At 37.6% G+C, this 14,833-nt stretch overlaps 2 protein-coding genes across 2 annotated transcripts; one reads left to right on the forward strand and one right to left on the reverse strand.

Moving 5' to 3' along the window:
* Positions 1-821: 821 nt before the first annotated feature.
* On the reverse strand, positions 822-2,254 carry LOC133735741 (uncharacterized). Its single transcript, XM_062163173.1, has 6 exons — positions 1,941-2,254; positions 1,693-1,866; positions 1,460-1,567; positions 1,248-1,317; positions 1,057-1,155; positions 822-972 (listed from the first exon to the last, which is right to left on the reverse strand). Exons 1-6 carry the CDS (start codon positions 2,246-2,248, stop codon positions 877-879), a joined length of 855 nt encoding a protein of 284 aa, XP_062019157.1. The 5' UTR covers positions 2,249-2,254; the 3' UTR covers positions 822-876.
* A 3,807-nt stretch (positions 2,255-6,061) lies between these two features.
* On the forward strand, positions 6,062-11,428 carry LOC133739949 (rust resistance kinase Lr10-like). Its single transcript, XM_062167774.1, has 4 exons — positions 6,062-6,612; positions 6,733-6,756; positions 6,885-6,911; positions 10,090-11,428. Exons 1-4 carry the CDS (start codon positions 6,351-6,353, stop codon positions 11,172-11,174), a joined length of 1,398 nt encoding a protein of 465 aa, XP_062023758.1. The 5' UTR covers positions 6,062-6,350; the 3' UTR covers positions 11,175-11,428.
* Positions 11,429-14,833: the final 3,405 nt, after the last annotated feature.

Genomic DNA, 14,833 nt, shown 5'->3' on the forward strand with positions numbered 1-14,833 from the left:
CTATGGTTTATTTGTATGACATTTAAGTGTTGAGTGAAAGATTTTTCAATTATACATATGTGATGTTGGGAAATGGTTTAGACAATAGATTTTTGTTATGTCAATCTCATTACGACGACAAATTTTTGTGGTCTGAATATAACAAGGACCACTAATTTATATTGTCTGTAATCACGTCCAATCACACTTATTTGTTGTTGTTATACACTTTAGCCAGTACTTTGAACTAACTTATGTTGTTGTTTTGGCTTTCAGACTACAATTTTCTGTTGTCCCATTGTCAAACAGACAATAGACTTATTATTGATTTTTGTGTTATGTCTGTGCAGCTGCAACCACACATTTTGGTGTGCTTTTGTTGTAGCTTGCAGTTTGTGATGACACATTTTAGTAGTCCCCTGTACAATTGGTATGCATGCATTCTGGAAATTAAAATTGGCTATTCCTGAAACCATAAAATCCACATCCAAAATCATTCATTGCAATTTCCATTAATCCACCATTGTCTCAGGTACATAGTTCTAATCATCAACATCAGAACCTAATCATCAACATCACAGTTCTAATCATCAACATCAGTTCTACCATTGTCTCAGGTACATAGTTCTAATCATCAACATCAGAACCTAATCATCAACATCACAGTTCTAAACAGCCCATATATACTAAACTGGGCAGCCACCAAAATATATGCATGCAGTACTGCTTGCTAATAAACCAGAAGCACAACACAATGTGGGCAACCAACTAAACAACAAGCAAAATAGCTAGCAGTACTGCAATCAAAATCTGGCCTATATATATATATATATATATATATATATCAACTATCCATGTCCAAAAGTTGATGCACTAGTTAATAAACCTACACATGCACTAGTTATCTCTGAACTTCATAACATACTTTGCCCACTCTGCCCGGACAACATCAACATTCTCCATTGTGTAATAGTGATTTGCTTTTCTTTCCCACTGCAAGGACAGAAGTTTAGTTATGCATAACAATGGATAATTAATCCAATAAATCACTAGTACAATAAATTAGTTACTGATTACCTTAGCACTCCACTCTTGGTTTTTGTCCTCTACTATATCCCTCATGTAATGCATAATCCAATATCCACAAGTCTTATCACCCATCTGCTCCGGAATGCCCTGAAAGAAATAAATATTTTCAGTACCTAATAAACCTTGCCTGAACTAGAAAAATGCAAATATAAATAGTTAGCTAGATGGGGAACACATACTGCACAGTTTTTCCATTGAACAGTCTTTCGGCCTTTCCTATGTTTTTGGGCATTGAATATTTTGATGGAGCTTCAACAACAACATAATACACAAAATTATGATGAAACTAACAACTTATAAATTGAGAATCGATAAAGATTGCAAAAAAAAAAGAGGACTAAACTGTTTGTACATAATACCAACAAAAAACCAACAAGCTAGCTGCACTTACTTGTCCACAATAGTTCTCCATTCACCGGTGATGAGTCGCCTCTTTAGCGGATCCATAAAATACACAACTTCTTCAGTGGGGTTCGCCACCGTCAACATCCAATGACAGCTGGCATTCAAATTTTTGATAATCAATACCAACATGAATCTGATCTAGGTACTTGCATTGCTATATTTATGAGATCAAAAGTCAATATTTACAAAAACAAAAATGCATGAATGAAGCTTTCGTACCCTGAATTATAGGGGACCAAAAAAATCTGACCAGGCTTCCCTCTTTCATAAGAAACTGACAACGAACGAGCCCGTTCAGTCGGATTTCCACAGCCAATGACACCAGTATTAGCAGGATCTACGAAGCCAATCATGTCAAGCATCTTCGATTTCTTCAACACTTGATAAAGGAAGCTGTAAAACCACAAGTCTCAAAATATCATTCAATAACACTGAATTAACAACTCCATTTAAAATGCATTACAGACCTCATATACATCACAACGCAGCCGGCAGAAACCTCCTCCATGTTGGTCATGGCATACACATCCCTTCTGAAGATGGCGACCTTCTTTCGATATCCAAATAATTCCTCGCCTAAGGTTGTGTGGATGGTGATCCCATCCTTTAAGTTATCATTAGCCCATGTGGCCAACGTCTTAAGTGGTGGAGGCAAATTGGGTGGCAGCTTGTCCAAATCATCATGATCAAAAAAATCATCATATGTATCCTTCTTTTTCCTCCTCACAATTTTATGCTTTTGTTGCTGCAATTGATATAAAAAATAACATTGCATGATTAGTATTTCTATATGAAGGTCATTCCATGCTTTGCTTTCAAATTGAAGGTCTGAATCAGACCATTCAGCTTGGTTGTCTTCGTACAACCAGGGTACAAAGGTTGATCCCCATCCTCTACATACTTCAAAAACTCATTAGAGTCTTCGGAAATCTGCTCATCCTCACTTTCCCCAAAGCCCCAATCATTCTCCCCCATCCCAGGTTCCCAATCTACAGTTTCAGATTCAACTCTATTGTCATTCATAGCAGATGTAGCAGCTTCCCCATGCCACCTCCAATGCTTATAACTTTCGTTAATACCATTCCAAAATATATGATCCTTAATAACTCCAACAGAAAATCCCTCCGTGTTACTACATTTCAAGCAAGGACAAGAAATCTTGTTTTTGTTATTGGCATTAGACTCGGCAAACTTGAGAAACTCTGCTACTCCTACCTCAAACTTCTTTGATCTTCTATCAGCATGCATCCATGACTTATCCATCTTAAATATATAGGTTCCTTCATATATAACAAATTCAACACACTCAAATAGATGCTAATTGTAAAAGTAACATTGCTTAACATGCTCATACTTCTAATATACAGTATATTTGTTAAGACTAGTACTGGTAAGAGTGGTCTTAACACATACAAATTCATCCACATATAGCTGCAACAATTACATCGATCCATGACAATTCTAATGTTCAGATTGCATTCCATGCTGATACTTCTATTATACAAAATAATACAATACTCTATCACGGAATAAAAAATGAACTTATGATTATACTCAACTAGCTAGCAGTAAACATATAATCATTATGTGCAGGCAAAGACATCAGCAAAACGATAATTAGCTACTTGCTGACTCATATATATATATATAAATCACAAACATTGAAGACTCACCAGAAATTTTAACAAAAAAACCTTCTATTTTTCTCCACTACACTACTAGCACTGAGCCTTCCTTCACAAATCATTTTGTACCACCAAGTTTCCCTATCAAGGTCAACAAAACAAAAGGAACATGTTAGAAAAAGAAGAACTATTATTCAAACTCAAAACAAGAAAAAAAGACAAACAAAATCAAAATATCAAAAATATTATAAAGGATCATAGTGTCATATAAATTGCCGACTCACTTTGGGAATAAAAATTTACAAAATGGTTACTTTGTGTTCAGAGCGTCTCTCCTGTACGCCAATCTCGCCCTCTTGCTGCATTTGATATATTCTTGTGTTAGTACAACAAAGGCAAAAGAAAAAAAAAATGCAGATGTACATTTGACCACCCATCATGAAGAAGTTACAAAATAAGTTTAAAGAGGGTAGAAAGGGGTTACAATCTGACCTCAGAGTATTTAGCCTCTAAACACATCACTAAAGTGAGCACTAGAATTATTCAATCCTTAAGAGTTTACTTTTATAAAATAATAATAATAATCATATATGGCAGTCTTAGCAATGCATAAGCAAAGGGTCCTCGAACATTTCAGCTCTTAAAAGAGCAACCTTATTATTCTCCGTTTCTGATTTTTCTCATTTTGTTCTTTTCAATTTAACCCCAACCCAATGGAATGTAATTCTGAGAGCTATAGTAAAAAGAGATTTAGCAAACTATCACTACATTTATTAAAGAAAATCATCCAAATGCATTACTGTAAAGACCCAGCTCAAAACTTGAACCAAAACATCATTAACTACTAATAAAGCAAGTAAGAAGTTTATGGTAACAAGATTACCGACCAAACCACAGAAAGTACTCCATATAGTAATTACAAAGTAGAAGTATATGCACAGCTGTAAAGTATAATCAATAAAACATAATTATCAAGAAAAGAAACACAAAATCAGAAAGTAGAAGCCACTCGCACCACTACACAATTAAACAAAAGCAACAATCTCACAAAAGAAATGATCAATTTAAAATGTGCTTCATCCTAATCCAGAATATTAAAAAATCATTGATCTTTACCACATGTATCATCACATATGTAGTAGACTAACCTTTTCTAAAGTTAAAGACAGATCATCAGCATCACATAGAGAGACACCACCCTGCCAATAAGAAAAGAACAAACAGTTACACCACTTAAATTTTCTTGCACTAGTGATCTGAACAAATATCAAAATATACCACCACATTTCTACCATTGAATTGAAAACCTACTCTCTTTTAGGCAAATACCATTCCACTGCTGCACTAATTCAATTCATCGGGCAACAAAATAGACCATAAAATTATTTCAATCACCAAACTCAATTCAGTTTTTGGTTCTTCAAAAAATCAACCATGCTTATCGGGACGGTGTCCTCCCCATTCTTAATCTGCTATTAACAAAATCAGTTCAAAAGTGTACAAAGGACTAACCTTGCTACAATCACACCAACCAAGCCCCAATGGTCGATATAGCAAACTAATCTTTCTTGTAGGGAACTCTTGTGTTGGCTCTTGATTGCTTCGGGGTGAAGAATTTGAAGGTATAGATCTGCAAAACAACCGTGTTTCAATTAAACTTACCAATTTCATCTATTGAGAAACAAAACACATGCATTAAAAACCCAATAAAAACGAAATTGAACGAAACCCAGATCATATAAATCCCAGAAAAATTGACTAAAGCCAATACCTTTCTCAAAACAACGCTTCAATGGTGCAGTCGAGCTTCGAGAACAGAGGGAGAGCTAGGGCTAGTACCGGCGACCGTCCATGAGAGATTGAGAGAGAGAAGACGATGACTCACTGAGTGATTGACTTCGGATTGAAGGAGACACCAAGCAAAGTCATTTAATGCCGCCGTTTCGCCGCCGTCGTCTATCAAGGAGGCTGAGAGAGAGAGAGGTCTGGGTTTTAAGTAATCGGAACACTGAACGAGGATGAAAGGCACCCCTTCCCCAAATTGAAAAGAACCGAATCGAAATTGGCTGAGAGAGAACTGAGATCAGAGAGACCTAAGTGAAAAGGACAGAGAGAGAGGCTGGTGTTTTAGGTTTCACCGGTTCTAGGTCGAGATGAGACTGTTTCGCCGTCGTCGTCTATCAAGGAGGCTGAAAGAGAAAGAGAGAGGTCTGGGTTTTATGTAACCGGAACACTGAACGATGATGAAAGGCACCCCATCCCCAAATTGAAAATAACCGAATCGAAATTGGCTGAAAGAGAACCGAGATCGGAGAGAGCTGAGAGAGCTAAGTGAAAAGGAGAAAGCGAGGCTGGTGTTTTAGGTTTCGCGGTTTCTAGGTCGAGATGAGAGAGCTGACTGATCGAGTGAGAAGGACAGAACGAAAGTGACTTAATTGCGAGGGATATATGTCAAATAGCACAAGTCAAATAACTTGGGAAATTTTAAAACAACCCCCACATTTAGACAACAATTAAATATTGTCTAAATGTCACAACATATTCCAGTCAACTAAGGCATACGGCTATTTGAGAGGGAAAAGAATTAATCAACTTTTGGATATCCCTCCAAATTTGAGATAGGAAATCACCACCTTCTACAACTACACAAATGTGTTATCAGAATTCTCACCATTTATCCAAAATTGAGATAGGAAATCACCACCTTCTACAACTACACAAATGTGTTATCAGAATTCTCACCATTTATCCAAATTTGAGATAGGAAATCACCACCTTCTACAACTACACAAATTTGTTGTCTGAATTCTCACCATTTTTCCAAACTAAACCAGTATGGTTTCAGTGTATATTCAGACAACATAAAAAAAAATTATGTCGTCTGAAAAACCCAGACGACATAAAACAAAACTTATGTCGTCTGATGTGTGTCGTCTGAAGGCCTTTTTGGCATAGTGCATTTTGAATATCCAAAATGGTACATACTATGTTTTGTCAATCAACTACAAAAACCATACAATCCGACTTGTCGATCCTGGTCTACTAAGGGATAGTTGCCCCTTTAGGCCACTCCACCCTTTGACATATAGTAATTTTACAGACCTTTCTGGTTACGAGGTGCCAGTTTTGCCCGAAAACAATGTAGCCTTTTTTGATTGTTCATCGCCAGTTGAGTCTACTGCCTACATAGAAACCATATGTAGTAGTAACACTAGTACTAACTCATCATCCAAGACACTATATTCTTATATTATGGTGGGAGACAGTGTGGATTATCTCCTACCTTCTTGTAATATGACGAGCATCAGTCTTGCGATGCTAGAGCAAAAAGCCGGAAACTTTTCATTTTCTTTCATCCGTGATGAATTGAAAAAGGGATTTGAGCTTTCATGGTCGCTACTTGTCTGCGATCAGTGCAATGAAAGGGGTGGCCTATGCTTTATGGGATATCCCAATGGAAGCTTCTGGTTGAGCTGCGATAACGCGTGCCATACGCCATTCCTATCCTTCTATTGTAAGTAGCTTAAAGCGTCCTTGCATGTAAACAGTTTCAAGTTTTATTTTTTTAGAATGAGGATTCTTTTTGTCCCTGAATTTGAACCTCTTATATACTGACACTAGTATACTTATGCAGGTTTTTGTTATTACTGGAAACATCGTAAGTTTACTACCATCTTTTAACATGATACTGGGGTTTTGTTAAGATTATACCTGATCAAAATTATACCTGAGTTTCTTTCCTCCCTTGACCGAATTAATCATCCTAATTATTCTATTTTCATACAGATTTCATAATAGCGGCAAAGTTAATTGGTAAGTCCTAGCTAGCTAGCCAGCCTTTTCAATTAAGCATATGTTCTGAGAATATTCCCGATTTTAAAATATTAGCTTAATTCATTTTATTAATTGCCGGCCAAAAAAGATTATCTATATAGTTCTGTACTAATTAATTGATTACCAAAGAGTTTTTTTATTGGAACCTCTAAATTTACTCACTTTATTATTATTATTATTATTTTTTTTTTATATAGAGGATCAAAGGATTTCACTCTTACCCCATGGTGACTCGAACCCCTCTAAATTTACTCACTTGACCTCTATGCTTTTTACACCTCCTATCAAATTTTCAAATATTAAATTTACTCATTAAACCTCACTAAAGTTTCTCAAATAACCTCGCTCATATAATTAATTTACAAACAAACTAAGATCTTTATAATAAAAAACTTAGTCATTTCAATGATTTAATTACTCTATAAATCTTAATTATATCTCCATTCCTTAATCAGACAACATAAATCTCTTTTCCAATAAAAAAAAAATCAAACACAAGGTATTGAGTTTTAAAAATTAATAAAAATAAAATAACATGAACTATTATGTGAATTTTTTTATTTACTTTTTCTTTTTTAGATGTGCAAAAAAAAAAAAAAAAGATTAATCATTTTTTCTTAATGTTTCTCTATTTTTTGTACCTCATGATTAATTATTTAAATATTTTTTATTTATTTTTATTTGCTAGCTCTTTTTTTCTTCTTCTTCTTTTTACAAATATAATGGGATAGATTTAGATTTAGGGCATAATACAATTTATTTTGTTCTCCCTGACCAATATGCGTTCAATATGCATATCATACATTTTTATCTTAATCATAGTTTTATTTCTTAATAAATATATATATGAATGCTTTAATGAGTATGTAGTGAAATTGGAAAATGAAAATAGATAGGGAAAATAATAAAGAATGCAATCTAATATTATTGAATTGGAAAGTCTAGAGAAAATAAATATAACCTTTTTTTGGGTATAATTATTGTCCCTAATCGTCATTTTATAGTAGGTTATATATGTCATTTAATAATTCATAATAAAGTGAGGTTAAGCGAGCAGATTTGGAGGTCTCAATAGAAACTCTCTTACCAAATGGTTGACCAGCTCAATCGATCATCATGCCCTTCTATTAGGGGGCAGTAGACGTCTATTAGGGGGCAATAGACTATTGGGGGCAATAGACGTCTATTATCCCTCTATTGGGAAGCAATAGACGTCTATTGGGGGCAATAGAAGTTTTCAGAAAAATCCGGTGGGCGGCGGACGTTGGCCAGAATCCGGCGAAAGTTGGCCGGAATCCAGTGGCTGGTGACTGGCTCCGGCGAAGTGTCATATGGTTTCTCTCTCTTCCATTTTCTCTCTCCCTCTCCCTCTCTCTCTCTCTCTCTCTCTCTCTCTCTCTCTCTCTCTCTCTCTCTCTCTCTCTCTCTCTCTCTCTCTCTCTCTAAATAACAAAGGGGTGAGGGGTAAAATAGTATTAAAAAAAAAAAATCTTAATGGGGTATTAGGGAAGACTTCCTTAGAGTGTTTTGGGTAAGAGAGACTCTCTCTCTCTCTCTCTCTAAATAACAAAGGGGTGAGGGGTAAAATAGTATTAAAAAAAAATTAAAAACAAAAAAAAAATCTTAATGGGGTATTAGGGAAGACTTTCTTAGAGTGTTTTGGGTAAGAGAGAATTAAAAAAAATTTAATGGGGTTAGTGGGAAAAAAATCCCTAGAAATGGGGTAAATGGACAAAAACCCATAATAAAAATATAAAAAATCCAGAGGTAATGGTTTAATTTTGTGGAGTGAAATTGACATCCCATTTTTTACAAATCACACATATGTCCATGCACATGTTCATTATATATATATATACACACCCACACACATATATATTCATGAGAGGGACAAAGTGTGATTTGTAAAAAAGAGATGTCAATTTCAGCTCCCTTAATTTTTACTTAATCATTTCACAACAACACGGTGACTAAATTAATTTAGAATCCATGCTACACTGATATATACATCTTAGTGAACTACATAGGCTAATCCTCACCATGAACGGTTATACAAATCTTAAAGTAAAAGGATGCCAATTAATTCATGCTCTCGATCTTTATACTTACACATTATGTCACCAATATGTCCGCTTTTTTATTATTTTATTGAACCGTACTCCGGCCTAAAGTTGAAAATAAAGCCTAGATTCTAAAATTAGTCTTACTTACAATTGGGAATAGAGTGGAAGAAGGGAAGAGATTCTTGAACGAGGAAAATGATCCAATAACTTCAGAGAATTGAATGAGGAGCTGTATAAGATGAAAATCTCATGCACTCTATAGAGTACGTGATAGTAAGGGTGACTTATCTGTTAACTTCCACTATCCCCCCCCCCCCCCCCCCCCCCCCCCCCCTCCAAAAAAAAAAACAACCAACATCTACGTACCTTAAACAAAATTGCCAGAATACACTTAAACTTTGGATCTGAAATCATTGCTTATATCCCCGGTATTGCCTATGAATTGCGAGAATATTATGTAATGTTAGACTCTTAGTATGAAGGAGAAGGGTTAAGGATTTAACCGGTGTGAGATATCACGTTGTTTGAGGAACCCTAGATGCCGTCAGAGTAAACGATCATCAACAAGCACGTTCTAGTGCTTTGTAGATTCTTAACCAAGACTTGTATTATTTGATGGTGCCATGTGAATTGCTAGAAATATGTTAAGTGTATGACTAACCCAATAACAAAAGTTTCGTAGGAAAGCTGGAGCAGGTTACGGCGGTATTCAATCTGTTCACTCTCTACCGTATTCAGTCTGTTCACTTTTTAGTAAATGCATTGTCAAATATGAGTCCACAGATCAATGAAGTTTGAAAACCGGAAGTGTGTAAGTTTTGGAAATTGTTCTGAACAATTAGAGAGCTAAGTTCACGTACGTGCATATTGTCGTCCATGATAGCATCATTATTAACAAAGTTAAAGAACCCCCTCATTGATCATCATAAGCAATTAAAATTCTGTGCATATTGTCCTCCATGTGCCTGAATTATACGCGTTATAATTTTTTTTTTTTTTTCAATCAATACTTCAGATTCTGTTAGGCGTGTGTGTGTGTGTGTATATCAATCAATTGAGATTGAAATTTCTAATATGTGCTTCTATGCATGCAGGAGGGAGCCTCATGGCACGAATGGCACTTGGATTTATCACTTTGTTGGGTTTCTGGAGCTACAGATGGAAAAAGTTCTTGAAGGATGACGCAGTTGAAAAATTCTTGGATGCATACAAGAATCTTAAGCCGAGAAGGTATTCCTATTCAGATATTAAGAAGATGACAACTGATTTCAAAGATAAAGTCGGTGAGGGAGGCTTTGGCTCCGTTTACAAAGGAGAGCTCTTAAATGGTCATCTTGTTGCAGTAAAGATGTTGAAAGGTCCTAAAGGTAAGGGGCAAGATTTCATCAATGAAGTTGCCACAATAGGAAGAATTCATCATGTCAATGTGGTACAACTAGTTGGATTCTGTTCTGAGAGAACAAAAAGAGCACTTATTTATGACTTCATGCCAAATGGATCCCTAGACAATTCAATCTTTTCGGAGAAAGAAAAACATATTCCTCTAGGTTGGGATAGAATGCATGCAATAGCTTTGGGGGTGGCTCATGGAATTGAATACCTGCACCAAGGATGTGACATGCAAATCCTACACTTTGATATTAAGCCCCACAACATTCTTCTTGATGAAAACTTCAATCCCAAGATTGCAGACTTCGGGCTTGCCAGATTTTACCCGAGAGGTCATTACACAATTTCAGTTACTGATCCAAGAGGCACGAGGGGATATATAGCTCCAGAAATGTACTACAAAACCATCGGTGGGGTTTCATACAAAGCTGATGTTTATAGCTTTGGAATGTTGTTGCTGGAAATGGTGGGCCGAAGGAAGAACTTGAACGCAGATGTAGAACGTGTGAGCCAAATATACTTCCCATCCTGGATTTATGAGCAACTGGAAAAGGGATTGAACATTGAAATTGAGGGTGCCTGTGAGAATGATAACAAGAAAATAGCCAAGAAGTTGATCATGGTTGGATTGTGGTGCATACAATTCAACCCTATTGATCGCCCTACTATGAGTAAAGTTATAGAGATGTTTGAAGGTGAAGTTGGTGATATGCAAATGCCTCCAAAACCTTTCTTCACTCCAGAGGAGATGCCAACGGAGGATCCACCTGGTGAGAGATATCGACGGTAGATCAAGAGATACCAACCCTGCCACCCCGTGCAAAAAGGGCATCCCCGTTGTTGGTAGAAGCAAATTGCTAATAGATATTTCCCTGAGCTGTCTATAATTACCACTTGTACCCCTTCTGTTATATGTATTTAGTAGTTACCATATAGGAATAAGTTTCCTATATTCTATTGTACTAACTTATAGTACAATTGTAACAAAAAAATAAAAATAAAATAAAACTTATATAGTACAATTGGTTGTGTAGTACTTTAGGGTTGTATATATCTCCCTAACACAAGTGTAAATAATACATGAGAAAATTCTCTCACTGTTTAAGTAAATCCAGAATATGTGTCTAGCCCAAACTCGAGGTTACTTACTCTAGTTGAAATAAGGTTTATATTAGAGATATTCTCAGAGAATCTTAGGAGATATCCAATCAATGTACGATTATGTTTCCATGTACAACTCTATCTCTATGTTTGTAATTCTCTATATAAAGAGGCCCCTATTATCAATGAAAGGACGATTCAATTCTCTCCCAATTCAGTTTTCCTTAAACACGTTATCAGCACGAAACCCTAACCCTGAAACAAATAGCCAAACCCTGATTCAAGAAGCTAAAATACTTGAATCCGAATACAAAACCTTGAAGCCTTTTCTGCCTCCACCTCACACCTTGAAGAACTCGATCCCAGGAGTCCAGAACCGGCGGCCCCACCCCAAGAACCGGCCGGAAAAATACCGAACCAGCCACCGGAAGCTCCATACAACTCGCAGCAAATATTCCACCGGTTCACCATCTTCCGGACCTCCAATTTCCACCAAATTTTGGTAGCAAAAGCCTCTTGATCTGAAGTTTCAGGAACCGGAATAAAAAGTCCAAAAACCGGCCTAAAACTTGCTAAACCAGCCGCCTGATCGTCCGGCAGAAAAACCGGCACAAAAGAAAAGAAAAAGAAAAAGAAAAGGAGAAGAAAGAAGCAGCCCAGCCCAAAAGGAAGAAGTCAAAGCCCAGCCCACTGACATCAGCCGCCACGTCAGCATCTGGACCCACTGCCACGTCATCAGTCGGACCCCATCACCACTTTAGCAACTGGACCCCACTGCCAAGTCAGCAACCGGACCCACTGCCACGTCAGCAACAGTGCCACATCAGCATTAGGTCAATGCCGGTCAGCCCTCCAGTCAACGCTCCTGTCAACGCCGGTCAACCACTTTTCCGGTCATTTCCGGCGACTTTTTCCGGCCAAATTTTCCGGCGACATATTTCGAGGTATTTTTTTCTAAAGGTTCCCGTTTTTTTTAGAGTTTTTACATTCAATTTCTCTTCTTTTTCGGGGACTTGCAACCTCCCTTCTTCAACCCCCCTTTCTTTATCATAGGGGAGACCAAATTAAGCCGAACTGTGGGGGTTCATGCTCACTCCAAGCTTGGAGCTTGTAGAGTTCTCCAAACTTAGAGTTTGTTGAGATAAAACGATCGACCGCAAACATCATTGTTTCGATCTAATCCAACCCCTTTTGGAATCGAATTTCTTGGAAGCGACTACGCTCGGAAATTCCTAATTTCTTGGAAGCGACTACGCTCAGAAATTTTATTTGTTTTCGTGGTAGCATTTTTCGCTTCGAAACTAACCCTAATTTCTTGTTCTCTTTCAGGATGAGTAACCTAAACAAATTGGACTTTGCTCCATTGGGAACAACTGGCTCTGAATATCACAGGTGGGTTCGTGATATCCGCCAGCATCTCAAGGCCGATGGAATCCTGGATACGATTCTCGAGCCTAGCCAGGACGTGCTAACTGTTGAGCAAGCTCAAGCTTTGGAAGCAAATAGAGCAGCCTTAGAGGCAAATAAGGCGAAAGCCATCATCCTAATGACTCGTCATATGCATGATTCGCTCCAGTACGAGTGTATGAATGAAGAAGACCCCAGAAGGCTGTGGGTCTCACTCGAAGATAGATTTGGTAATGTCCATAACTCCCTGCTTCCTGACCTAGAAGTGAGATGGCATAGCCTCCGCTTCTGTGATTTCAAGTAAGTTCTTGACTACAACTCGGAAGCACTTCGCATTAAATCCTTAATGGAATTTTGTGGTAAAGAGATCACAGATGCGATGTTGATTGAGAAGACTCTCTCTACCTTCCCCGTCTCTGCATTGATGGTTGCTAAGAACTATCGAATCGAGGTTGCTGCAGGACGGATCACAAGGTTTCATGAGCTCATTGGAGCTATGAATGTCGCTGAAAAGCATGACAATATCCTTGTGAATAACTATAATTCGAGATCCGTGGAAATAGAGCATATTCCGGAATCCAATTATAGTCGCGCCCTTAAGAGAAGGCGCCAAGAGCGAAACCCTAACCTTAGGGATACTTCTGGACGTTCTGGTCCATATAATCGCTCTACTTGGGAAGGTAACCGCCAATATAGGCGAACATGGAACCGAAGTGGTCAGCGTGGAAAGAGAGAGGGAGGCAACGCCTCTGGCCATGTTGGTGGCGCCACCAACACTAAGAGCCATCTAAATGACACTTTCAAAGCACCTCAATAAATGGAGTTTGAGCAAAGAGATGTATGTTCTCGATGTGGAGTGTCTGATCATTGGGCATACATTTGTAGAGCTCGTGAAGAAATCGTCACCGCCTACAAAGCATATTGTGAAGCAAGAGAAGCTCACTATATGGAACAAGAAGATCAAGAAGATGATCTAGAGTGAAGGGTTGAAGACTACAAATCTGGCTGGGATCAATACATCGCCAATTCTGTTTAAGTCTTTATTTTTCCAAGAGATGTAATAGGCAATTGCCATATATTTTTATAGTAAATGCCAATGGTTTAGTTTTTTCTTCAAAGTAGGCTCACCCAAAGTAAGTGTGATGTCTAGGAAGGTTATGAGATTAGTGGTACTTAAGCGAGCCTTGCTCCACCGACATCTCTCTACTCACCTGGTCACATTTATTTTGGAATTACGTACCGAAAGAAGTTAGACGACTACCATTGTTTTGCATTAGCTATCATTTTGGATTAGATTTTGTTTAGTCAAAGAGACAATGATGTAACTCCGTTGGCTTATGAATAAAATTTCGAGTTCTTTATGACTCCATTTTGATTATGAGCAAATGACTTTTGTCACTATGATGGCTGGGTCATCAGTATTAATTCAAGGACATGAAATAGCCCAAGTTCCACTTGCCAAATGGCACCTTAATTACTGTCACAAAAACTCTCTACGCTCCTAGGGCCAATCGCACCTATGAATAGCCAACGGATTCCATGTGAAAACGTATGTAGAGAAAGGAAATAAGTTCCTTTGCAATACCTCTAATGATTGCGAACAAAGACGCATCTTAGAGAAGTTTATGTGTCTCTCTAGTGGACTCTATGTCACAATTCGAGCTATAAAATCCAATAAAGTTATGAGAGAAGATCTCTTGGATTTAGACACATATTGGCTTTGTCACGACAGGATAGATCATCCTAGTCATGATATGATGATCCGTCTACTAAAGACTTCACATGGACATCATTTCTTTCGAGCGAAACGAAGCATGAATCAAAAGTTGATTTCTGGACTAAGTGTGACCGACGCAGCTGCCTAGGGCACCGCCTCCGTCCACCACCAGCCTAGGGCTAGCGCAGTCCCTATCCATGACGCCATGGATGGCGTCCATCATG

This window comes from Rosa rugosa, chromosome 3, assembly GCF_958449725.1.
Source record: "Rosa rugosa chromosome 3, drRosRugo1.1, whole genome shotgun sequence".
In the NCBI taxonomy this organism is placed as follows: Eukaryota; Viridiplantae; Streptophyta; class Magnoliopsida; order Rosales; family Rosaceae; genus Rosa; species Rosa rugosa.